The sequence below is a fragment of the Zootoca vivipara genome, chromosome 11, assembly GCF_963506605.1.
Source record: "Zootoca vivipara chromosome 11, rZooViv1.1, whole genome shotgun sequence".
In the NCBI taxonomy this organism is placed as follows: Eukaryota; Metazoa; Chordata; class Lepidosauria; order Squamata; family Lacertidae; genus Zootoca; species Zootoca vivipara.
In genome coordinates, this window is record NC_083286.1 from 1,015,153 (window position 1) to 1,042,507 (window position 27,355).

Here is a 27,355-nt window from a genome sequence, read left to right on the forward strand (position 1 = left end):
GTGAGAAGTAGAATAAAGAAGACCGAAGCCAGGGTCTTTCATCGCAGGGGGTGTCTGTGCTTTTTGCTCTTTTATCACTGTTTCTGTAGTTTGGTGTGTGGCAAATAGTGACAGCCAAAACTTACTGGAAGAAAGAAAATGGGGGTGGGTGAGGCAAAAGCAACCATTAGAGGCCATTCAATCTCTTCCTAGTTTCTTTGAGACAATTTTCTAATCAAAGAAAACATCAAAACATTAGATGCAAATTACAACCTGCAGGCATTAAGGTTTTGTTATGCTCTGATGTCAACATATCCTTCTTGCCTTCCTCTCCATGTCTGTGGGCAGCTGGTTCCAGTTCAATGTAGTCATCATCTATTGTCACACACAAGGCGTCAAGAAAATACTTCTTGCGAGCTATGGGATTTGCTCAAGAAGATAATGCATCAGTATTATCTGCAACACTTGTTTTGAGAACAAAATACTTTATTTTTTGTCAATAAAACTATAGTTTACAGTAGAATATACTAAATAAATTATGTAATTTTGTCCTTTACAAGCAATATATCTAATCACAAATATTTCAAAGACAATATATGTACACAACATAAGGCCTTGTTATAAATAGCTTTTCATTTCACTAATAAACAGTGAATTATTTTTTTTATAGAAGATAGCTTTCCATAAACTATGTGCAAACATATTACACTAACCCTTGTATGAAAGTAATAGGTGAGCAATTTTAATTCTGGGGGAAAGCAGAATTGATTAACATAATATTCACCACTGTGATGATGATGACTCTTTAAATAGGCAAAGCAGATTACATATTTGTGCATAATCACTGAATACATGCAAATAAAAAAAATCATGTGAGAGTCAATAGGAAAATATTACTTCCAAGCCTTGAAAAGATGATTGGCAATAGAAGAAAGAGCAGCTTTAGTACAATGTATGCATTCTTCACAGTTCGGCAGCAGCACATCCTAGCAAAGTGTGAAATGTTTCCTTTCACATCTGCTGAGTCCAAGGTGGCATTTCGAGGCTTCAGGAATCCTCTGTTGTTTTCACAGATGTTCTGTTGCTTATGACTTTTTGTTTCCTCGGCTCAGCAAAATTTTCCTTGTAAATCTGGAGTGCAGAAAGTGCTTTTCTTCAAATAGTCTCATTCTTAACATTCATCTTTTTCTTCTTTTATGATCTATTACTAAACAAAAGAAATAGTTATATTTTTTTCTCCAACAAGCAAATGAATCTTGTTAACACCCTCCTTCACTATCAATATAGGATGGTTAATACAACATCTATTGTCTTCCTTCTTACGTTAGGTTTCCCAAGTGTACAACATTTCATATTTTTCGACCATCATAACCCAATCTAATTGTATTTACAACACAGAATGTGTTCAGAACATCCCAAAGGCCTTTTGCAGTTTTATCTGCTACCTACAGTCAGTGCTTTTTTCTGGGGCTTTTCAGTACTAGCACACTTTTAAAGGTAAAGGGACCCCTGACCAACTCTGGGGTTGCGGCGCTCTTCTCGCATTATTGGCCGAGGGAGCCGGCGTACAGCTTCCAGGTCTTGTGGCCAGCATGACAAAGCCGCTTCTGGTGAACCAGAGCAGCGCATGGAAACGCCATTTACCTTCCCGCTGGAGCAGTACCTATTTATCTACTTGCACTTTGACGTGCTTTCGAACTGCTAGGTTGGCAGGAGCTGGGATTGAGCAACAGGAGCTCACCCCGTTGCAGGGATTCAAACCACTGACCTTCTGATCAGCAAGCCCTAGGCTCAGTGGTTTAACCCACAGTGCCACCTGTGTCCCCCTAGCGCCACCTGCTGTCTGGCTATGGTGCTGTATGTTTACCATTCCCAACCCCAAAGTAGAGCTCCAATGAAATCAATACAACTTCCTGTAGGATGCTTAAAGCCAAAATCCCCCAACATCTTAATTAGATATTACTGCTGTGGCAACAGTTACATTCAGTTTCCAATCTACTACCATATTGGCCTGAATAGAAGCCTCACTTTTTTCCAAATTCCAACCGTGAAAAGTTAAAAGTGCTGCTTATATTTGCAAACTTACAAAAACTGGCATTTATGATATCGCTGCTGAAACAGACATACAGTAAAACAAAATAGGTGTGAGTGCTGGCAGAATTTTAAGGGAACAAAAAGCTAAGATTATTGTAAATAATATGGCGTCAGAAGAAATTAGAATTGAAAAGGAACAAGACAAGGGTGTCCCCTCTCCCCTTTACTTTTCATATCGGTCCTGGAGGTTTTACTCGATATGATTAGGAAAGATGAGGGAGTAAAAGGTGTGACTGTAGGGAAGAAGCAATATAAACTTAAAGCCTTTGCAGATGACCTTGTGTTGACTTCACAAGACCCTGAGTCCAGTGCCCCCAGGGCATTGGAAGTAATCCATGAATTCGGAAGTGTGGCAGGCTTCATATTGAATAAGAGTAAAACCAAAGTGCTAGATAAAAATTTAGATAGCAAGGAAAGAGAAAAATTACAAGAAGTTACTGGTTTGTCATTTGTTAAGAAAGTGAAATACCTTGGTGTCAACTTGACGTCTAAGAATTTAAATTTGTTTAAGGACAATTATGTCAAATTGTGGAATGAAGTTAAGAATTACTTAGAAATCTGGACAAATTTGAAATTTATTCCCCAATTGTGAAATTATGACTCTGCTAAAGAAGGACAAAGATACAGAAATTTTACTGCTGGACCAGTTCTTACACACTGGAGAAGAAAAAACCTTTCTTCCTGTTAAGTGCACATACAGTGGTACCTCGGGTTACAGACGCTTTGGGTTACAAACTCCGCTAACCAGGAAGTGGTTGCTCCAGGTTAGGAACTTTGCCCCAGGATAAGAATGGAAATCGCGTGCCAGTGGCAGCGGGAGGCCCCATTAGCAAAAGCACACCTCAGGTTAAGAACGGTTTCAGGTAAAGACTCTGGAACTGTGGAGAGAGGTTTCTGATCACCTTGAGTCTCTTATTAATAAGAATTTAAATTCTTTCTCTGTATTCAACCCCCGGTGTCATTTTTGACTGTCTCTGTCCTGCCTGGGCGCAACTTAAAGGACCCTTAGTAGCTGATAAGGCTACAGAACGAATTAAGTTCTTAACCCGATGTACCACTGTATTAATGCTCTGTCACCCAGATGACAGTGAAACCACTCTCACTGCTATAAAATATCTCAAGCCAAGGTTAAGACAGCTGGAATTAGGATACTGTAAGGTCATATGGATATCACTTATGAAAGATAATAAAATTCTTTCCTTTTCATAATGTCCTATATTCACAATGCTTTCTTACTGCAACAATATTTTTTGACCTACATATTTTTCAGCGTTTGTTTGTTTTATACCAGCAGGTTAATTAGATTTCCAAAAACTGTACATTTAAAAAACTTCTGGACAAAAGTGATTTATATAACAGTGGCAAATCTATAAAGACTTTTTAACACCAGATTTATGAAACTAATCAATGTAATCTGAAGTATTACAGTAGTACATTAGCATCAGGTAAGAAACAATATATGATATCTGTTTTTAAATATTTTTTTGAACTCTTGTGCCTAATGAACACTCAGAAGGTAAAGCTAAATACTTTTACTGAGCAGCCAGTCCAGGAAGGGGCATGCAACTCTTCTCATTTTAGAATTAGCAATAGGTGGCAGCATTGTGTTTGGAGAAGGAACATGAAACCTGTTTCCATATTCACAAAGGACTCAAAACAAACTACTGTACTTTAAGTGATTAACAAGTTCATTCATGTAGCAGAATAGTTGTTCTAGTCAATTCTGATTATCACTTATTAAATAATTGACAGCTACCGGTAGCTGCTGGCATTAACTTTATGAGCTATCTCATTCCAGACTTTGTAATGGCTACTTCTTGTGAGCATGAACAGATATGGTTCATCTGATTTACTGCAGGTGGATAGTCCTAACACAATGCAAGTTTTAAAAGCTGTTCAGGGGATAGAATTCAGGAATCCCAAAGATTCACAATTCAAAGCCTGCTAATTCTCCACTGATTTCTCAATACCTCATCTCTTGGCACATACACCAAACCAGGACAAATCTACAATGTCCAAAATTTTAAAACATGAAATGCATTAAATGTCTTTCGCTTTGTAGCTATGTGATTTATGCTCATACTGTAATGTGATGGCCATTGGCTATAAACAATAAAATCTGATCTTGGCACATGAGACCCACTGACTACAGAATTTGATGAAAGGGCACAAAATTTCTGTACTAAAGCATATTCTGGTGCTCCACATTGGATGGTGTCATGCATGTTTTCACTTGGTCTTAATATTTTTACTGTATTACATTTTTAGCTTGTGATTGTAGGTAGCTTTGGGGCAGAAAGTCGAGATATAAATACTGTAAATGTTCTCACCTACCAGTATTCATGTTTAAGGACGGAAATAAACACTGCACACAGAGTTACCATAATTTGTTTTTTCCTCCTGAAATCTTCTGTGGTATAAAAACCACTTCTACAAGTTGGTCACATAATATTCTAAGAATGCTTCCATTCTCTGATAAATGACAGTAGATGACAAACAGGAAGTACTTCATTAAAACACATTTCAGTACAAATGGGTTTTTCTGCTCAGGATTACCATGTCACCCACAAAACATTAATTTGGGACGGTGGTAGAGTGATACCCCCCCTCTGACTGCAGCTACCCTAAGCAGACTAGCAGGATTAGCACAGCAGACAGAATTATGGTCATGCCAAAACACGTGTGTCATTTCCTGCAGCCATATTTTTAGTAACCACCATCTGTGCAATATAAGGAAGCATGTAAAGAACTGGTAATTATTGTGCGTCAAGGCGGGGAGAGAGAGGGAAGAGCAAGGCCCTCATTTGCTTTGTTTCCCTTAACTCACTGCTCTATTTCATCTTGCTGTATCAAAACAAGGATAACCCTTTTTTGAATCTTAGATCAGGGTGGGGTAGCATCATGAGGATTGTTCCACCTACCTAACCACCCACCCCAGGCCTAGTCTGACAGGTGAATGGTTCCACAATGATGTCAGGGAGCTTTCAGAGGTCTACATGCTCTTTGCACTGACTACCGGTAGTAAAAGGGTCTTAGCAGCTGCATCACCCACAGGCTAGAGCCAGCACTCTTCCTTTTCCAACAAAAAAGGAAAATGGATACATTCCAAGATAATCAGTGCTTAGATAGCAAAAAGTCAGCATCCCCACCCCCCAAATTTTTATCTTAAGATATTTTTAATTACTCCAATAGAATCTTAGTTGCTGGAATAGGCCTTTTCACTCAGGGTGCCTGGGTATATGAATGCTAACACTAGGACAAACAAAATGCTGCTTAGTGGCAATTCCCACTTTGGGTTGCTTTACTACAGGCATATTAAAATATGGCACAAGAAGGAAGTGCTGCATTTATTCTGGAAAATAATAGGCATGCAGACATACTGTTGCCACAGCCATTTCAGCAAATGATTCACTGCTGTGAATGCACAGTGCTTCTGAGGCACTAAGATTCAGACCCGGTGTGTACAAAGAAAAAAACAGCATCTGAATGCATGGTGAAGTCTTTTTGAAGTGTGATTTATCTGGGGCATGGAATGTGCAAAGTGGTAGGTCTTCCACCACATCCAAAGGCCTCCCTCTACCCCACCTTGGCACAGTGGGATCACGTTTTAGCATTTAGGCAAGTGTGGGGCATTATGCCTTATCTTTTGGCTGATGTTGTTACTACTATAGTACAGTTTAGCAACTGAAAGATAGATCAGATGCTTTAGGAATTGTCAGATGTACACAATCCTGGGTCGGACCCATCTAAGTTTCACTCAGGGGTAGACTCACTGAAATTAATGGACCTAATTTAGCCATATTCATTCATTTAAATAAGTCTACTCTGGGTAAAACTAAGTTAGATACAACCCCAATGAGAATACTTTTTGCCACTTCCATGTGTCTTAAGTTACTGGCTGTTGCTTTTCTCTCTCTCCTTTTTTTCTTTGTATGAATACAGTAGTAAATTTCAGGACAGCCCATTGCCTAGCAGGAATTGCAAACGGTTCCAGAAATACAGGGTCTTCAATGAATCCACTGTTTATTATATTGGACATAGTTATCATTTTAAATTCCCAAACAGACTTAATAGATCTTTGGGTTTCTTTTTAGGACAATGGAAAAAGGATTCTCACAGGAGCAAGAGCTGACTTGCAAGGGGAGGGAAAGGACACTCAGTCCGATGCAGGCCATGACTCTGGATCCCAGGATGAGGCCAGCTGAATCTGCTCAGGGGTGGCAGAGCAACCTTGCTAAAACCCGCTTAAAACAAGCACACCCACAGAAGATGAGCTGCTAGTCCATAATCATTTCCCTTGAAGGTCGTTGTTATTTTGATATTTCATTAAGGCAGCTCAGCTTCACTCCTGCAAACACTGGAGAATTTTAATTCAGATCAACCGTAGCTAAACCTAAATAAATATAATAAGAACAGCCAGTATTGGGAAATATTATAGAGAAAATGAGGGTCTCTTTATCTAATCTTCAACAATCTCAATGTGGGATATTATTATCAGCATTACATATGTGTATCAATGCAGCAGGAAGTTGTTTAAAGAGACATGTGTTTTCCCCACTTTGTTTTACTGATTATAACCAATGGGAATGAGTCCTCCATGCTATATATATGAAAGGTTTTCTATGCTGAAACACAGTATCTTTGAAAGATTATATTAGTAAATTTCACAAGATGAGTAAATTTGGACAGAATTAAGAATCTTAAAAGGAATAGGGAATAATGCAAATACTAATCTAGTTAAATAGAACATTATCAAACCCATGAGACTTTCCAGTGCTGTTCTAAAAATGTCAGATATTTCCCTTGCCTTTCCCTCTCTTGCATGCACACGCAAAGATGGAAAATATATGTAAATTGAGCCAATCTATTAAAAGGAGAGGGAGTTCTCTACAATGGACTATTTATAGTAATATTTTTAAATAACCCAGACATTATTCTAAACAGAGGAATGTCTGGTAACCAAAGCAACATTGATTTGTTCCTCCAATTATAGCTACAAAAGTATGAATATAACTATAAAGGTAAAGGTAAAGGGACCCCTGACCATTAGGTCCAGTCGTGACCGACTCTGGGGTTGCGCGCTCATCTCGCATTATTGGCCGAGGGAGCCGGCGTATAGCTTCCAGGTCATGTGGCCAGCATGACAAAGCCACTTCTGGCAAACCAGAGCAGCACATGGAAACGCCGTTTACCTTCCCGCTGTAGCGGTTCCTATTTATCTACTTGCATTTTGACGTGCTTTCGAACTGCTAGGTTGGCAGGAGCTGGGACCGAGCAGCGGGAGCTCACCCCGTCACAGGGATTCGAACCGCCGACCTTCTGATCAGCAAGCCCTAGGCTCAGTGGTTTAACCACAGCGCCACCTGGGTATAGTTTAAATGCCGTTGCGTCATACATATTTTCTTCTCTCAAGTGACAGTTCTCCATCAGAGGACATCAGAACCTCACCTTTTCAGTTTTTTGAAAATGCCAAGAAGTAAGGGGGGGGGGGGATACTTCATACTACTCACAAAATGGAATAGTACACTAAGAGTGAAACATTTGAAGTACACATCTACAGAATACAACCCAGTGTCAATCAAAAGCAAGTCAGCTATTTGAAAGTGTACATAACTTGAAAAAGATTAGTCAACTTACTAAGTATACATCCAGCACAGAAGCATTATCATTTTCTGTTTCTACTGTGCTCTGTTCTGAGGTCAAGCAGATAGCGCTATCTTCTAAGGTGAATGTTGAACTCGAAGGCAATCCTTTACTGGGTATAAAAGCAACACACAGTGAGCATGAAACCAAAATGAAACAATGAGCCAATAGGTCAGACTTATGGGATTGTCTTTAATAATTGTAAAGAACCACACACATTTGTAAGATCCTAGTTTTGTGCTATTTAATTGCAGCAAAGTCTTCCTACATCTGACCTTCAGCATCCCAAAACTCATCTTGCCTTTGGACTCCAGTTCTCAGGCAAAAGAATGAGCAGAAGTGGCTGCAGAGGCCCCTCTAGATGGAAGGTGTGGCCCATGGAGTCAGCAACTGATGGAGAGTTGCAAAAGTGTCCTGAGAGCTTTTCTGCCTCTTGCTCTCCACCAACACAATCATGAACCCTCAAAGTAAATTTCATTACTTTGTATTAAAATATGTCAGGTAATTGACTGATAAAAAATGGTCTGAATTCGGAATGTATCAAGGACTGGCTGAAATCTCTGGAGACACCGATTCCAAGGGAAGGGGGGTAGATGTAGTTTTTTGGGTGGGAATAATAAGTGGGTAAAATATCTTGATAGTTAAGTTTGAATATTTTTGGGTAAAGGGCAGTGAATATTAGGTAAAAAATAGCAATGTGATGTGTGAAGGGCCAATAGTTAAAAAGAAGTTATAATTTGGAAGAAAGAATATGAGTTTAGAATTGGAAACTGCAAGAGCTAGTGAATTATTTAGAACTCAAGAAGGGGGAATGAGGAAGTCCAAAATGTTTAGATTTGAAGTTGTGTAGTATGATTATTAATTTTGGTGTTTTTTTTAAAAAAAATTTCTTTCTGTTTTTCTATAATAATGTCTTTTATATGTGAAGAATTCTGGGGAATAAGATTTGATGATATTGTTTTATATTTTTTGTATTTTTCTATTTTCTTTTTTTATGTAAAACTCAATAAAAATTATTAAAAAATAATATCCAGTACGAACAGATGCAGGAATAGAAGCTTTTCAGGTCATGTTATACAGATAGTTAATGCAAACCAAAATCATTGCCTCTGGCAGCACAGAAACCTTCAAGCAGACAGTAAGTGCATTGTGCCCATATCCAGATGCCATCTAGGCATGGGCTCAAGATCACAACAGAGATTCCTTGCTGCTTAACAGTTTCTCAGCTCTGTCACTCCTGCCATCAGGCTGGCTATGGAATTGCAAGAAGATGGCTTTCCCCTTTCAGTTTCCACACTGATAATTAGGGATACATAGTCAGAAACATGGCAGTCACTCCAAATTAACAGATAATTGAGATTATTATTATTAGCATGATCAGCTATATTTTATTATTTATTCAAAATATTTATATACTACCTCTCACTAAAATAAAACCAGAAATATGTAATGAGGAATGCTCACAGTCAGCTGAATTAAGGATGGGGAGAGAACTAATACCATTCTACATAGTAAGAGTTATAACTAGAATTAGCCATTGAAAGGAATGGATATGACTAATTTAGGTTATTAATTTCAACAGCTCTACTCTGAGCAGAACTCAGTTGGATACGTCCCTTAGGGTCACAGTTATGAAGATTGGATACTTTTTTCCCTCATTTGGTTTATACAAGCTTTATGCAAGCTTAACAACTTGACAAAATTTTATCTTTGGCAGTGACACTGTGCTTTAAAAATGTGAATTTTGCTTAATTTTTAAAGGCACAAAGGAATATCTTACCGATCTGAGCATGACAATGCTTATTTTGCCGATATGAAAGGCAGGTTTTGACAATTTTTCCTCATAAAAAATACTTCACAAGCAGCTTTCCAGACAGCTTCCTTGCATTTATGAGCAGAAGTTTTAATGTAAACAGTTACCGTAGAGCATAGCTGCCAAGTTTTCCCTTTTCTCGCGAGGAAGCCTATTCAGCATAAGGGAAAATCCCTGTAAAAAAGGGATAACTTGGCAGCTATGCCGTAGAGGCTATCACTTAAAAGTCAGCTTATCGGTAGCTTGAAACAGATATACTCAGCACCTGAATACCTGTAGTGCTTAGCACTGGTTTCTAAGTGACCAAAGAGGAAGTTGTCATATATTTAAACAAATGTAAATTACCTTTCCCTGGGTTGAACAGATAAAGAATAGTTGGAAAAACCAATTACTTCATCAAACCTTCCAGTAGAACACTTGCAAAGTACATTTCAGAACAGAAAAAGTATGGAGTATACTATAATTCCCTTTATCAAACAGAGTATGTAAAATGTTCTTTATTGCTGAATCAGGAAAAATAGCAATTTGCAGAAAAACCAAATTGCTGCTTGTTGCACTTTAGCTTTAAAGAGCAGGGTTTTGTGGGTAAAGCTCCAGGGCACAAAAAAGTACTGAGAGACACAGCTTTAGAGCGCAGACCTGATAAAAGTTGATCCTCTTTACTTGGATTTGTTATTTTAATTTAACTAATTCTATGTGTCTGTTTTTCATCTTTCAATTTTTGTCTGTTGTTATAATTGTTCTCTCCCTGCTGTCTGTCTGTCTGTCTGTCTGTCTGTCTGTCTGTCTGTCTGTCTATCTAGACATGAAATTATAAAAACTTTACTCAAAAACATAATAGGTAAGTGAATAAGCCCTTAGACACACTTAGCTGGGACTCAGTGGGGTTTAATTGTAATTAATTTATAGGGTTGCACTGATGAATCTATGGGTGAGTTTGTACCATCCTATTTAGGTTTCATAAGCCACAATATGAATGCATATTTTGGTCACGCCTGCAGTCCTCTCATGTGCTGGGCTTATTAAACTGAAACGTGATCGTCTGAATGGTCAGAGATGAAAAGAATTGCAGTGCTCCCCCACCTCCACCTTACAATCCCTGGCAAGTCCACTGAAACAACAGAATGGGGAGAAATAAACTACCCTGGTTGGGATGCTGCAGGCTCAGAAGGTTCTCGTTTGCAATGAGACAGAGATCGCATCTGTAACTGATCTGTTTCCCCCTGAATTAAGTACAAATCAGAACAGTTGGAGTTGGGGGAAAGAGTCCATATACAAATTTTAATTACCTGTTAGAATAAAACCGAGTTCCATCATGTTGATAATTGTCATCTACGTACAAAGAAGAAGAAGAAATTGTGGTTGCTAAAGATGCTGCTTCAAAAAGGGAAGGTGTGCTTGGCACTAAATCTGGCTGATGTCGGGAGGCTAATACTGTGCAGGAAAAAAGAAAAGTCTGTAAATCATTCTTGCAAATATGAAATGAATACATTTTCATGGAAAAGCTTACCTGCTTGCTTGTAGTGAAAACATGTAAAGGCATGCACAAGCCTTGGGGCTGTGTGCTCTTTCTTCATATCTCACCTCCATTGCATATGGGTTTGGGCTTGAATATCCTGGCTTGCATTAAGCATTATGTCCAAACTGGGGAACTCTAGCTAAATGTCAGCTAACAAGCCAGGATGTTCTCAGCTCTAGGTTCTTCATACCAAAGCAGGATTTTTATTTTTGTATTTGTGGGGGGGGGGGAGAGGAAGAAGTGCACCATAGCTTATTAACCATGGTTTATGAAGATGAAGTTATAGGGACCCAGGTGGTGCTGTGGTTAAACCACTGAGCCTAGGGCTTGCTGATCAGAAGGTCAGCGGTTCGAATCCCTGTGACGGGGTGAGCTCCCGTTGCTTGGTCCCAGCTCCTGCCAACCTAGCAGTTCAAAAGCACGTCAAAATGCAAGTAGATAAATAGGAACTGCTACAGCGGGAAGGTAAACGGCGTTTCCATGTGCTGCTCTGGTTTGCCAGAAGCGGCTTTGTCATGCTGGCCACATGACCTGGAAGCTATACGCCGGCTCCCTCGGCCAATAATGCGAGATGAGCGCGCAACCCCAGAGTCGGTCACGACTGGACCTAATGGTCAGGGGTCCCTTTACCTTTACCTTTATGAAGATGAAGAGAAAACTAATGGGAGAAGGAAAACAAAGGAAGGAAAATAACTGATAATGCCCCATGCTGATATGGGCACAGAAAGAGTGGCAGAGATGTTCAGTGTCCAGTGACTGTGGATTAGTCATCTGCCAAGGCTTGTAGGAGGAGATCCACACTGTATATTTGAAGCACATTCACAACACATTTAAAGCACAAGGCTTCCCCCCAAAAATCCCAGGAACTTAGTTTGTTAAGGGAACTTGGAATTGTAGCTCTGAGAGAGGAAGACTATAGTTCCCATGATTCTTTGGGGAGAGGCAAGTTCTCTAGATGTGTGCTGGGGGTGCTTTCAATGTATGCTGTGGCTCTGTCCTATGTCTTGACAATTATAATTGAGATAAGCAGTGTAAGCAATGGACCACAAGCAATTCCCAAGATGAAGGCGTGTTCCCAGGTGGTTACCATCTTATTTGCAGCAGAGGTGGCTTTAGAGATGCTGTTGGACCACAACTCCCTTCATTCCTGAATCCTGGCAATGCTGATGGCGGCTGATGGGAGCTGGAGACTAACAACTCCTGATTTAAAGGATTTAAAGCTTTGCCCAGACAATCTAGAATTCCCTAAGTATTGTTTTTTAATCATTGCTTTAAACTTGCTTCTTCATTGGTTTTAAATCTCCCACTTTTTCTTTTCTTTTTTAAGCAGGAGAAGTGCCAAAAATCTTGAAAATATTTCTGTTTATTAAGAGCAGTGTAGCTCATTTGAAGCATTACCTTCTTCATCAAGGCTACAATAACTCTGCCCCTCAGTAAGCAAGTCATGATTTTCATCATTCCAATCTTGGCTAACCACAGAAACAAATTCTTGTGATGTAGCTTTTAAAGCAGCAATGGAATTACATCGTTTCTTGGAGGGAGAGGACTTTAAACCTGCATTCAAAAAGAGAGGATAAAAAACGAGGCAGATTAATTAAATACAGATAAAGTAAGCAAATAACTTTTAAGAAGGACTTTTCAACTGTTACACAAACACTTTCACAATCCTTTCTTGTTCATCTCACTTGAATGCTGCTGGCTGTTAAAAAAGAGGTTTGATCAGATTGCTCAATCAAATTCCATTATTCCAAGTACTCTGCAATAATGTAGTTGTCTTAAGCAGAGTCTATAATATGGGCCAGTATAAATCTAAGACATATTTACATTTAGCAATGCACTAATAAAACTTGAATTGAACTTTTTCATGGCAGGGAGCTAGTAATAAGCCAAGTATCAGGCATACTTTTACCATGTAATCTCTTCATCTAAAAAAGGGGCATCTGCCTATTTTTCACTGGAATATATTTAACAATGTAAGATTTTATAATTATATAAACCTAAATCCTCTTGCAAATAAAATTGCAAGGGAAATGTTTGTTTGGCTAAAAATATAATTGAAAACAAACCTAAAATATAGATTCCTCTGCTGCATATCTGAAATTATTGTAAAGAACTTTAAGAACATTTTCGTGAAATGACCTATAATCTGCATATTTTATGTTAAAAACAAATACCGATATCCTTGGCTGCATACATTTTTTAAAGCCATCTGCACCTTAAGTCTGCAGAGGGAGGACAAGGTTGTGTGGTGCCACCGCCCATGTAGAATCAGGGCCTACATGCAGAGGGATCTCACAGAGAATAGTGGAATCCTGTCCCTCCCCCTGCCCACTATATCCTCTGGCACACATGTGGCAGCAGGCAGTGCACCAGAGTGATTACGAGACCTCTGCATGTATGCTGCCCTTCCCTTTAAGTTCACAGGGCAGTTCACAACATAAAAATACTAAATGAGAACACAAACAAATAAAAAACAAAACAAAACAATAACCACCACCGCCCCCCAAAATTTGAATGGCCATGGAACGTTCAATCAGCCAAAGGCCTGGTTATAGAGAAACATTTTTGTCTGGAACCTAAATATATGCAATAAAGGTGCCAGGTGAGCCTCTCTGGAGAGAGCATTCCACAAACAGATAGCCAGTGTAGAAAAGGTCTGTTCTTAGGTTGTTGTGGAGGGGGCACATGAAGAATGGCCTCCAACTATGATTGCAGGGCTGCGTCCTTGAGGTATTGCAGTATTGAACCATTTAAGGCTTCATAGGTCAAAATCAGCACTTAGAATTGGGCCTGGAAACTAACTGGCAGCCCGTGCAGTTGGGCCAGGATCCGTGTCAGATGCTCACATCATCTTGCTCGGGTGAGCAGCATAGCCACCCAATTCTGACCAGCTGAAGTTTCCAAACTGTATTCAGAGGCAGCCTTAAGTATAACACATTGCAGTAATCTAATATTGAGGTTACCAGAGCATAGACAACAAAAGAGGTTGTGGAGAATTAACAGGGATGCATTTCCCCTGTCTCTCCCAATGGAGGTAATCACAGGGCAACCAACACAGTTTCTGTGCCAAAACTGGGCTAAACCCCAATTGAAATGGATCTAGAAAATCAACTTCCTCCAAGAGCACCTGGATCTAGCAACTACCCACCCAAGAACTTTGCCCAAGGAAGGGATACTATGCATTATGGGGATTCCTCCACACATGTATACACTGGGAAGGATCATGCCCATGCTGCTCTCTGCACAAATGTGTGCATAGGCACTCACAAAATCCTTGAATGACACATTCCGTGTTACAAAAGTTCAGATAACTTCCAATAGGTTATAGGTAAAAGGTAAAGGACCCCTGGACAGTTAAGTACAGTCAAAGGTGACTATGGGGTGCAGTGCTCATCTTGCTTCAGGTTGAGGGAGCTGGCGTTTGTCCACAGACAGCTTTCTGGATCATGTGGCCAGCAGGACTAAACCGCTTCTGGCGCAACAGGACACCATGACATAAGCCAGAGCACAAGGAAACACTGTTTACCTTCCCACTGAAGTGGTGCCTATTTATCTACTTGGACTGGTATGCTTTCGAACTGCTAGGTTGATCTTTTTTGGAGGAGGAGGAGGAGGAGGAGGAGGAGGAGGAGGAGGAGGAGGAGGAGAAGAAGAAGAAGAAGAAGAAGAAGAAGAAGAAGAAGAAGAAGAAGAAGAAGAAGAAGAAGAAGAAGAAGAAGAAGAAGAAGATGTTTTAAGCATCCCAACTACAGTGGTACCCTGGTTCTCAAACTTCATCCATTCCGGAAGTCCGTTCCAAAACCAAAGCGTTCCAAAACCAAGGTGCGCTTTCCCATAGAAAGTAATGCAAAATGGATTAATCCGTTCTAAACTTCTAAAAACAACCCCTAAAACAGCAATTTAACATGAATTTTACTATCTAACAAGACCACTGATCCATAAAATGAAAACAATAATCAATGTACTGTACTGTACTAGAAAATAAATAGAACAGTATTGTAGGTCAGGCATGTCCAACTTCAAGTAGGCTGCTTCCCCCAAGGGGGCAGGGGTGGGTGCAGGGTGGGCAGCAGGGGTGGGTGCAGAGTGGACGGGTGCACAGCTCTCTCTCCACCCCCAAGCCAGTCCTTTCTCCCCCCCCCCCCAAGCAGCTCTCTCTCTCTCTCTCCTCAAACCAGCTGGACTGTGGAGCTCTCCCCAGAACACTGCAATTACTGGTACCGGGGGGGGGGGGGATTAGCAGCACAACAGTAAAAACGGAAGCTCAGGACTCAAAACAGAGCATGTTCAGCTTCCAAGGCAAAATTCACAAACTGGAACACCTACTTCCAGGTTTGCAGCATTCAAATTCCAAGTTGTTCATGATCTAAGCTGTTCGAATGAGGTACCATTGTACAAGGATTTGCTATGTTTGAAAATAAGCCAGAACATTCTCAACAGTTGTGCCAGCATTGAAGTTAAGAGTCACAGGCAGAAGCACCATTACAAAGTTTTGAGGACAGCCCACCTCCAGACAAAATCACAGAATCATAGATACTTCTAAAAGTCACCATTCAAAAGCTATTTTCAAGGAGAAGTATGTCACATTGAGACTTTTTTGTAGAAAGCAATGAATAAATGCAACTAACGAAAGCAACAACGGAAGAGTGGCTCTAACTTCATGACTGGTGACATGGCACTTACCCTGATTCTTTTTGAACACCCTGGAACTCATAAACTTTAAAAACCTATCAGCATAAAAACTTGGCCTGTGTACTGAAACTGTGTCCTACGAGACATAAAACAAAGGTATTTAATATTAGGACAATCAGAGAGAAAACATTTTTTAAAAAAAGACTACAATGGTGAAATTCAATAATATTAATCAGAATGGGCATTATCAATGGAACAGATTCCGCCTCTCCCTGAATGCCTCCAAAATCTGCTTTGGGGGCCTTCAGACAACATCTCAATGTTTAAATAGAGGGAGTCAGTCTTTAACTTCCCCCAAAGAAGTTTGGGGGAGGGGGGCCTGCAGAGCAAGGAGAGGAAATCCACTTCTGTGACCTTGGAGGTCATCCACTCTTTATGGTGGAAGACATTTTTAACAGAATTGTGAAATCTTCAATAGATCATGTAACTAAAAAAATCCAGTGTTCATCACCCACTGTCAAGGTGTAATTGCTAACATGTACTGTTCAACTTCAGTCTATTTAATTTCATAATAATATTTACAGAAGACCATATTCAATCTCCTCCCCAACTTCTTCGGGGGAAGTTAAAGACTGACTCCCTCTATTTAAACATTGAGATGTTGTCTGAAGGCTTACTAAGGTGTTTATCAATTCCCTCGCAGATTCATGATGAAGGCAGATGTTCCAGATACAGTTGCCTGAACAAACAACAAGCCTTCTATGGATGCCAGTCTGATGAAGTCTTTAAAACATGCAAAGGGAGGCTAGATTAATTACAAACACTATTAGGGGTCAGGATGCTAGCTGTTGTGCTGAATGTCTTTGCCACTGGAAAGCTTATTTCTTGTCTGTTAATTTAAGAAAAGTTTTTGCACTCTAGTCTTTGCAAATATCAGTTTTGTCTTCATTCCCTGTAACAACAATATTTGCAGTTGCTTCCCTTTGGCCCTTGCCTCTCCCTCCTTTCCATTTGTTGTTTACCCAACTACCACTAGGCAGACTATAAACTTTTGGATATTTGTCGATCAGTATTTGTCACTTATAAATAAGCAAATGCATCAATGGCAGTGAACTTCAACAGCATAAATATCCTCATGTCACACACAGTATGCAATTGTCAGTAGTAAAAGATAAGTAATTAACACAAAAACCAAACATTCTAACAATACGAAGCATGGCTTACCCCATCATAAACAAGTGCTTTCCAAGAATGCTCCAGCTTCTTTATTAACCTAAAAAAAACATACACACACAAGCACTTAATGAGATATACTCCATCTTACAACAACTTTAAATCCAGCAGATATATTAGTATCCAAATAATGTTATTCTACGTTACCTGTAAGACTGCAGGATATCAATAATACCCATAAATAGCAACAGCTTTTCTCCTTTGTGGCTTTTAGCCGGAATGCCACCCATTCTGAGAGAAGCAACAGAGTGAGACATTATACATTTGATCTTCTTTGAAAAGTTACAACTGAAACGTACTAGCAATGAAAAACAAAAGAACACATAGTGTTTTGATTAAAATGGCACATGCAAAGGACAACATGGTTTGGTGAACAAAATGGATGTTCAAAGCAGACTCTCCTTTTTAGTTTCATTTTAACAAGTGTACTTTGGCTTCAATTTTCCAGTATAATCTACAGCATGATGTACAGGTTAAGAACCAACAATTGGAGCACAGCTTCATTCATTTTACACACAAATTGGTGCAAACAATGAGTGTGAATAGCACCACACAGTGATACTATTGGGGAAGGACTTCAAGGGATGCTGATCTCATGGCTGCAGCAGGCAAAGGTCTTCTATTATGCATCTACAAGATTAAAGATAGATCCCTTAAAGCAGGAGTGCAGGCCAACTTTGGCCATCAGGGCTCCCCACTGGGCCAGCCTGCCTGTTCCTAGCAAGCCAGGCTCACCTGTCCCACACCTAACTGTTGGGATAATTGTTCCCCGAGCTGCTCCAGCGAAGAGGAGTAGTATGGTTTTTTTTGTCATGTGAGTGTCTGTGTTCAGCGTGAGAAAGGAAGTGTTTCATCTCCTTTCTACCATGTGATGTTATTGTGCTCTTTTTCTTTCGCTTGTGGTTCTCGATGGAGTAAGTAAGAAGCAAGATGCCTAGCTCTGGTCTGTTGGAGAATGCCAGGTCAGAACTGGCATGGCTTCCAAGGAGTAATGAGTTCTCACTTCAAGTGAGTTCCCCATGGTTCCTTTACTTCAGGGAGGCATGCTCACCCCAACTAACAGCAGGTGGGCAATGGGAGCACACCTTGCTCCAGGTCACCAGACATTTGAAAAAGTGCCAGGGGGCTGACTGCCTCAGCTGATCTGTATATCTTTTTTGGAGAAAGTCAGCAGTTGCAATTTCTGAAGCCACTTTTTCTCCCTCTTCATACACTTATATTTCTGTTCCAACATTCCTCGTAATCTTAGATGATTCACCCTTTTCTTTCTTTCCCTTTAGTATGTGCCCAAATAGTATAAATAATGCCAGAGATTTAAAGTTGTTCCTGGGTTTCTGCTTTTCTTGGGCACACGATTGATAAACCAATCTCTTTTTTTGTGATTTTCTGGTCTGCGGGAGGACACCGTGTTTTCCAAAATCTATCCTTCCATCATTCACAAATTGAAAGTCCATTGTAGATGTAATATTTGGAACAGGGGGGGGGGGTGATTTAGAAATAACAATTAACTCTTTTTGTTTTAAGAACAGATTTTTAGGGGAAACAGCCTTTCTAGGAAAGCTAACCAATAGACTGAAACTGACACAGGGAGAAATAGAAGAGGATGCCTTCACTCTGGTACGGCTCCCGTTTATCACATACACGGCCCAATAAGACAACACCATGAACCCACCAACAGCATACGATTCAATATGGGTAACTTAACCCAACAATGCCCCCCCTCACACACCCACAAATAAATCTAATTGCAGCCAAGTAAATCCAACCACCCAACCCCTAGGCCACCCCAACCTCTCTCTCACCACCAAGGAAACATAACAAGCAAATAGAAAGAGAACCTACCCAAGTGAAGCTGACACAAAACCCCCCAAGCAAAAGAGCATAGGCTTTAGCACCCCACCCCCTCTCTTCTTCCCAACCCTATTCTGCACATAACACCAATGTCTCACAGCAAATGTAATTGATCTGTAGAAAATATAACCTGAAGAAAGAGACAGTGCATGTGCTTTTGTAAACAAGGAAAATCTTTAATAGAAAATATTTATTTAAAATAAAATAAAATAAAAAGAGAACCGGTTTTTAGGGACTTACGTGTTGGTACTCTCTGTGATGACAGAGTCCCCAGTTTTTCCTGGACCCTGTATTGATTCCATAGCTGTAGAATAGAGAACTCTCTGTCCTCCTGGGCGTTTAGAATCCGACGTATTTTGAGAAGTTTCACCTTCTCTCTCTCTTGCAGCACAGTCCAATATATGGATTCCCAGCAGCAAGCTATAATCCATTATTTTAAAGCTTTCCAGTACCTAGTAATAAAGATGTTTAGATTGAAATTGGTTATGCTGCCAAAACCAAAAGGCTGAATTCACAGAGGTAAAACAAAAACAAAAAAAACTTTCTAAGGATATACAACAAACAATCTGGCATCAGATATCAAATCCAAGAAAAGTACAGTACTCTACCAGCTACAGAATGATGTGAATTTTACAAAACAGAGAAGAGATAAACAAAATAACCAAGAGACTAGAACCTAGTAATAGGCTTTTTGTAATACAAAATTCAAAGGCCACAGCATTTCTGTTACACATTTCATAATTCTGCATTAGGAAACAGCCAATATGAGAAATGAATATGCAAAGTTATTAAGAGAGTATTCTTATTTATTATTGTCTAGGTATGGCAACCAGTGCTATTTGTCTAGAAAAAGAGGTGTCGGAATTCACCACGAACACCTCCCTTCTTCTCTTATAATGACAATGGTGCCCTGAAGGCAACATATATGCTTTTTTTGATAACCAACAAACTAAAGTTATTTTCACAAGCAAGGTTCACTTGCCATCACTGTGGTTTAGATATGTAGTTCAGTGTTCATTCTGTGGGAATAGCATGAGGGAGGGAACATTCAAGGTCCTTTATTCCAAGGCTAGTGGTTAATACACCACTTTGAACCAATTGAATATTTCAGTACATCAGCATCAGTATATGCTTCATATGGGACAATACTTGCAACTGGTACAAAGAGAACAGCTTCTGGTATCCAGTAGAACATTAAAATTATAAACAGTAATAAAAATATGTTATTAACAGAAAAATATTACAGGTAACCTGTTAATATTTCTGCACTTTTAACTGGGCAATTACAAGCTTTAGGAAAGGAGGGGACACCAGTTTGCACAAAGAATAGTAAAGACACATCTGTGTGTGTGATAGAAAAATGTGGCAATGTTTCTCCATTGCTTTTCCTTTTCCTTCAGTGCCAGTCTGATGCCAGGAAAACAATAATGTGTCAATAATAATGCTGCATGGCTGAATAAATTTTATTGACAAACAGAAGAAAGTCAACAATTCTGAAAGTTATTGAAAAATTAAAGGAAGAGCTCTTGATTCCTTTCTATAAGTTAATCGCAACACTGAAATAAATCTCAGCTCAAATCACAGAATTGTAGAGTTGGAAGGGACCCCAAGGGTCTAGTAACAACCCCCTACAATGCATGAATTATTTGCATTTTAATATTTGCATTTGTATTTTATTTACTACAAATCCATGTCAGGTATGAAAAATCTTTAAGATGAATGAAATTTCCTGCAATATTTTGTGTGTGTGTGTGTGTGTGTTTTATCAAGATATAGCTGCTTCTGCAAACTGTTACTATAACACTACAGTACCACCTTCTCACATGGTCCCATTAACAAAAGTCCTATTTTCAGTGAAAACTGGATCTTACACAGCTCGAAAAGATGGTGTTGAGACAAGTCTCCCCCGAGCCTTGGCAGAGTGAGTAGGAGCTTTATTTTTCAAATGCTATGATAAAAAGACGCTGCCCTCGAAAATAAGTGTCAGCTCTAGCTAAACAGGGACTCTGGGAGTTGCTGGGGTGGTATTTCAACCTCCCCCTCTCCTTTGAAGCTACTAAATAACTCTTTGGACTTCTCCCAAACAAAGCCCTCAAATTAGCGGCTGGGATAAAGTAGCTCCATATTACTCTGAGCCCGGGCATGGTACTCACAATACATTGTTACAAAGAACTGGGAATTTCCCTACACAATCTGTAGAAATTCCCTCAAGGGAAAAGCAGACCAAAATCTCAACTTACTTTCAACCCAAAGCGCAGGAATTAAGAAGCCCAGAAAACCTCCATTCCCATGAGTGGTCTGGTGATTGTACCTGGAACAGGAGGGATGTAAAGATAAATGACGGAGGGGGAGGAGGAGACCGGGCAACTGAACTACACCAAGCAGTGATAGCCAAAGAAGGCCATGGTGCCTTCCCTGGAGCAGGAGCCATGACTGGAGAATCCAGAAACTAGGATAAATGGGCCCTCTCTACCCCCCCCCTACCTGGAGAGGAATCAAGGTGCTCTCTCCTGGATGAGTCAGAAGAACGGCAAAACAGTACAAGGTTACAGTGTTCGGACAATTATTTTTATTATCTGGCAGGGATGTACGAAGACCTGTTTAAAAATTACTCAATACAGATAAGGAAGGAACTTGAGCCAATTAAAAATTTCACATCAGAAAGCTTGAGCCTGCTTACCACCTTAATCGAGATAATCAAGAAACAAGAAGCCTCCAACCTACATAAAACAATTCACAACACGCCCAACGGAAATCATCCCAAGAAATCATCTTTAAAGAGAAAGTGGCCAATGCAAAAAAATAAAAAGTCTAAGAATATCAAAATGGGCCATAAGGGGAAATTGTCCTCCCAGTCTGGAAAAATGAATTTCCTAAAGCTTTTTAAGGTGATGGAGAATACATCAACAAAGAGCTCTGCTACAACAACCCAAAATTCAAGTTCCCCAGCAAAGTACCCTGTGGTCACGCCCCAAAACTTAGCAGAGCAGACATCGCCCCTTGGTGGTGCTATAGAAAAACTAAAGGAAATCTCAGCTCCAAAGCAACAAGACGCCTCAAGGAAACCCTGTACACTTTAATCCAACTAAAAAGGACCACGGCAAAACAGCTCAGAACAGTTGGAACTTAATTTTAAACAAACACAAACTTATTTTTTTCACCCTTTCCAACTATAGAGGCTTCCCTTCGTATGCACAAAGGAAAGCCAATATTCTTAAGAAAATTGACCTAGCCACCAGGGGCCTCGTGACAGCAGAAAGCATTATCAACATAAAATTCCTCTCACATGACAAGGCCCAAAATAGGATCGTGGTGACTCTTAAGGACTGGTCTGCTACTAAACAAATATTATTCAACAAAGAAAAACTCCAGAGGGCTGGTGAGCTGGTGCTCCATCTCTTTGAAAATATTGGAGACCCTATATATGCAGAATTCATCATGCGAAAGGCTGGACTAGATGAATCCCAAACCGGAATTAAGATTGCCGGAAGAAATATCAACAACCTCAGATATGCAGATGACACAACCTTGATGGCAGAAAGTGAGGAGGAATTAAAGAACCTTTTAATGAGGGTGAAAGAGGAGAGCGCAAAATATGGTCTGAAGCTCAACATAAAAAAAACCAAGATCATGGCCACTGGTCCCATCACCTCCTGGCAAATAGAAGGGGAAGAAACAGAGGCAGTGAGAGATTTTACTTTCTTGGGCTCCTTGATAGCAGATGGTGACAGCAGTCACGAAATTAAAAGACGCCTGCTTCTTGGGAGAAAAGCAATGACAAACCTAGACAGCATCTTAAAAAGCAGAGACATCACCTTGCCGACAAAGGTCCGTATAGTTAAAGCTATGGTTTTCCCAGTAGTGATGTATGGAAGTGAGAGCTGGACCATAAAGAAGGCTGATCGCCGAAGAATCAATGCTTTTGAATTATGGTGCTGGAGGAGACTCTTGAGAGTCCCATGGACTGCAAGAAGATCAAACCTATCCATTCTGAAGGAAATCAGCCCTGAGTGCTCACTGGAAGGACAGATCGTGAAGCTGAGGCTCCAATACTTTGGCCACCTCATGAGAAGAGAAGAATCATTGGAAAAGACCCTGATGTTGGGAAAGATTGAGGGCACTAGGAGAAGGGGACGACAGAGGACGAGATGGTTGGACAGTGTTCTCGAAGCTACGAACATGAGTTTGACCAAACTGCGGGAGGCAGTGCAAGACAGGAGTGCCTGGCGTGCTCTGGTCCAGGGGGTCACAAAGAGTCGGACACGACTAAACGACTAAACAGCAACAACAACAACATACCACTCTCAGGGACATACAAGTCTATCAGATTAAAAACTAACTCAGCAGAGTCTAACAGCATTGAGAATCCTAAGCCGCCTCAGTCAGACACTGTCATTGCCCTTAAACAGGTGGAAAAGCCGCAAAAAACTCCACCCTCACTCAACAAGCCAGAAAATGACATCACCTCGGAGAATGAGCAGCTCCTTACAGCCTGTCTTGAGCAAATCCCGCTAATTGCCAGACTATCGACCATAAGAAAGTCCATACTTCTTCTAGCTCCTCCACCTTCACTGGAATTCAAGTATGTCAATCACAAAACAAAGCCTTTATCCAATGAGGATTGGACATCAACTCAGTTCCTGACTCCAGAAGAAATGGGTCTTTCAGCACCTGCTCCAACACCTAAAACGATAACACATCAAGTAGAACTAGCGGTGCTCAATCTTTGTGGATAATCAGGGAACTGTAGAAGTTATTAATACGGAAGGCTGAAGTACGGACACAGTGGGTGGGTGCCTTGTTAGACAAACTAAACACCCCAAATCAGCCTACCCCCAAAAGGTTTCTCCATCTCACCCCATCTCCCCTTAAATAACCTAGACTTCACCACTTTGAAGAATCAACGGCCAAAAACTTCTGAGGGAGCTCGGTACTCAAAAACCCAAGAATCAACTAACATCTTAAATACCCTCTCCTGGAATGTGGCAGGCTTTCCCACTCTACAGACATCCCTTTCTATTGCCAAAATTTCAATATCATTGCTCTCCAAGAGACATGGATGGCAGAAAATCCAGCGTTGGAAGGATTTCATTCATATGCAGCTAAGGCGGTCCCAGGCAGAGGCCAGGGAGGCTCAAAGGGGGGCTATGTATTCTGATCTCATTATGCCTAAATGCTATTTGTAAGGAGTTGCCCCCTCTAGATCAACTAGCAATGGCCTTACTTTTATCATGGGGAAGTTGTAGTTTGTTAATTATAAACACTTATATTCCCCCAACTAGCAAAAAAATCAACATTAAAAGTAAGTGGGAAAAACTGGAAACCTATGTCAGGTCGCTGCTTTCAAAGTTTCCGCGGGCAAAGGTCCTGTTGGTGGGTGACCTAAATGCAAGGATAGGGCCAGGTGATTACAGTTTAGCAAGTAAATACAGGTATAAAATTGGGTTTACTGATGTGTCTGGCCTAGAAGCTCGACAGCAACCAAGGTTATCAACATTCAAATTTCAAATTATGCCGGTGCCTAACTCTTCAAATTTTCACAGCAGCTAAGTTTATACATTCAAAGTTTATACATTCAAAATTGCTGCACTAGTGGCGATATTCCTGGGGAATATGCTTTCTTGCCAGGGTCAAAAACCAGTACAATTGACTACATGCTGGTTGATAGCGAATTACTATAAAAAAAGTGCTATTACAAGTGCTCCCATATGTAGAGAGGGATCACTTCCTTTTACACCTGCAGGTAATAATGATAAATAACAAATTTTTATTTATGCCCCGCCCTCCCCAGTCAAAACCGGGCTCAGGGCAGCTGACACTAGTAAAATTACAATAAGACATAAAAGAAAGAGAAACAATAAATTAAAATAAGGGTTAAAATACAGTTCAAGTTTAAAATTTTAAAAATGCAGCCTCATTTTAAAGTAGCCCAAATCAGAACCATAAGGGAGGAAAACATAGGGGTCCAGCCCAAAGGCCAGGCGGAACAGCTCTGTCTTGCAGGCCCTGCGGAAAGATGTCAAATCCCGCAGGGCCAAGTCGAGGCCAGTACTGAAAAGGCCCTGATCCTAGTTGAGACCAAACTAACCACCTTATGGCTCGGGATCTACAAAATGTTGTTATTTGTGGACCTTAAGGTCCTCCGTGGGGCATACCAGGAGAGGCGGTCCTGTAGGTACGAGGGTCCTAAGCCGCATAGAGCTTTAAAGGTCAAAACCAGCACCTTAAATCTGATCCTGTACTCCACCAGGAGCCAGTGCAGCTGGTAAAGCACTGGATGAATGTGATCCCATGGCAGGGACCCCATAAGTAGCCTTGCCGTGGCATTCTGCACCCACTAGAGTTTCTGGGTCAGCTTCAAGGGCAGCCCCGCATAGAGCAAGTTAAAATAATCAAGCCTGGAGGTGACCGTCGCATGGATCACTGTGGCCAGATCAGGGCAAGAAAGGTAAGGGACCAACTGCTTGATACGGCGGAAATGGAAAAATGCTGCCTTAGCTGTGGCTGCAACCTGTGCCTCCATGGAAGGCATTGAAGGTTACACCCAAACGCTTGACAGAAGGCGCTGACACTAATTGAGCCCCCGCAGGAGATGGGAGTTGCCCCCCAATCCCATGTCGTCCTGACCCAGCCAGAGGACCTCTGTCTTTGAAGGATTTAGCTTTAGTCGGCTCCCACGTAGCCATCCAGCCACAGCTTCCAAGCACCTGGTCAGTGTGTCTGGGGCCGAGGCAGGGCGGCCGTCCATCAACAGATAAATCTGGGTGTCATCAGCATATTGATGACAACACAGCCCAAAACTCCAGACAATCTGGTCAAGGGGACGCATAAAGATATTTAAAAAACATCGGGGAAAGGATTGCGCCCTGCGGCACTCCACACACCAAGGAGTGCCACAGCGACAACTCCTTCCCTAGCACCACTCTCTGTCCCCGACCTGAGATAAAGGAGCGCAGCCATTGTCAGACTGTGTCCTGAATCCCCACGTTGGCAAGGCAGTGGGGATCTAGAGATGTTTTCTTTAAGAGCGGACGCACCACTGCTTCCTTCAACTCCCCTGCTTCCTTCAAAGTCCCCGTGCCAAGGGACACGTTAGTGATCTCACTCAGGGGGACCTGTGCCTCATCTGGACATGCTCTAATCAGCCAGGACAGGTACGGGTCAAGGGAGCAAGTGGTGGGCCTTCCAGCTCGGAGGAATCTGTCTACATCGGCAGGGAGTATCCGATCGAATTGGTCCAATACTGGACTCGAAGACACCCGAGGGGCCTCCAGTTCTGTTATTGTATCCAAATTGGCAGGGAGGTCACAGCGGAGTATCAAGACTTTCTCCGCAAAAACTTCTTTCTTGAAGTTTGAATCCATTGCTCCGTGTCCGCTTCTCTGGAGCAGCAGAAAACAATCTTTCTCCCTCCTCCATATGATATCCTTTCATATATTTGAACATGGCTATCATATCACCCCTTAACCTTCTCTTCTCCAGGCTAAACATACCCAGCTCCCTAAGCCGTTCCTCATAAGGCATTGTTTCCAGGCCTTTGACCATTTTGGTTGCCCTCCTCTGGACACGTTCCAGCTTGTCAGTATCCTTCTTGAACTGTGGTGCCCAGAACTGGACACAGTACTCCAGGTGAGGTCTGACCAGAGCGGAATACAGTAGTACTATTACTTCCCTTGATCTAGATGCTATACTCCTATTGATGCAGCCCAGAATTGCATTGGCTTTTTTAGCTGCTGCATCACACTGCCGACTCATGTCAAGTCTGTGGTCTACCAAGACTCCTAGATCCTTTTCACATGTACTGCTCTCAAGCCAGGTGTCACCCATCCTGTATTTGTGCCTTTCATTTTTTTTTGCCCAAGTGTAGTACCTTACATTTCTCCCTGTTAAAATTCATCTTGTTTGCTTTGGCCCAGTTGTCTAATCTGTTAAGGTCATTTTGAAGTGTGATCCTGTCCTCTGGGGTATTAGCCACCCCTCCCAATTTGGTGTTGTCTGCAAACTTGCTCAGGATGCCCTCAAGCCCATCATCCAAGTCATTGATAAAGATGTTGAATAAGACTGGGCCCAAGGCAGAACCCTGTGGCACCCCACTAGTCACTTCTCTCCAGGATGAGGAGGAGCCATTGATGAGCACCCTTTGGGTTCGGTCAGTCAGCCAGTTACAAATCCACTGAATGGTAGCATTGTCTAGCCCGCATTTTACCAGCTTCTTTACAAGAATATCATGGGGCACCTTGTCAAAGGCCTTGCTGAAATCAAGATAGACTACATCCACAGCGTTCCCTTCATCTACCAGGCTTGTAATTCTGTCAAAAAATGAGATCAGATTAGTCTGACATGACTTATTTTTCCGAAACCCATGCTGACCTTTGTGGAAGCGAGTCTATTGGTTAGCTCTCTGGCACAGACTACCAAGCCATTATCTTGTCCAATGTCTATGGCGCGATGAATTCGCTAGCCCTTGGTCTAGCAGAATTCATGCCAAACTTTTGCTTTATGGAATCTCTCCCTCAGACTCCTTAAATCTAGAGCTTAATATAGCAAAAAGACTTATCAAAGAAAGACTGGATGATATTGAGTTACAACGT

The 27,355-nt window shown here is 41.1% G+C and overlaps 1 protein-coding gene across 5 annotated transcripts in view; it reads right to left on the bottom strand.

Moving 5' to 3' along the window:
• The window catches only part of PIP5K1B (phosphatidylinositol-4-phosphate 5-kinase type 1 beta), an 80,163-nt gene continuing 52,808 nt past the window's right edge, over window positions 1–27,355 (bottom strand). For 3 of the 5 annotated variants that reach the window (XM_035099700.2, XM_060280048.1, XM_060280049.1), the window contains 8 exons: window positions 19,005–19,216; window positions 17,061–17,144; window positions 16,905–16,953; window positions 15,732–15,816; window positions 12,447–12,602; window positions 10,819–10,963; window positions 7,711–7,828; window positions 1–1,186 (listed from right to left, as the gene is read on the bottom strand). In XM_035099700.2, the coding sequence (XP_034955591.2) occupies window positions 1,184–1,186; window positions 7,711–7,828; window positions 10,819–10,963; window positions 12,447–12,602; window positions 15,732–15,816; window positions 16,905–16,953; window positions 17,061–17,144; window positions 19,005–19,216 (852 nt within the window). In that variant the 3' untranslated portion in view covers window positions 1–1,183. The remainder of the gene's footprint in view (window positions 1,187–7,710; window positions 7,829–10,818; window positions 10,964–12,446; window positions 12,603–15,731; window positions 15,817–16,904; window positions 16,954–17,060; window positions 17,145–19,004; window positions 19,217–27,355) is intronic. The other 2 variants (XM_035099695.2, XM_035099696.2) reach the window with 1 other exon arrangement.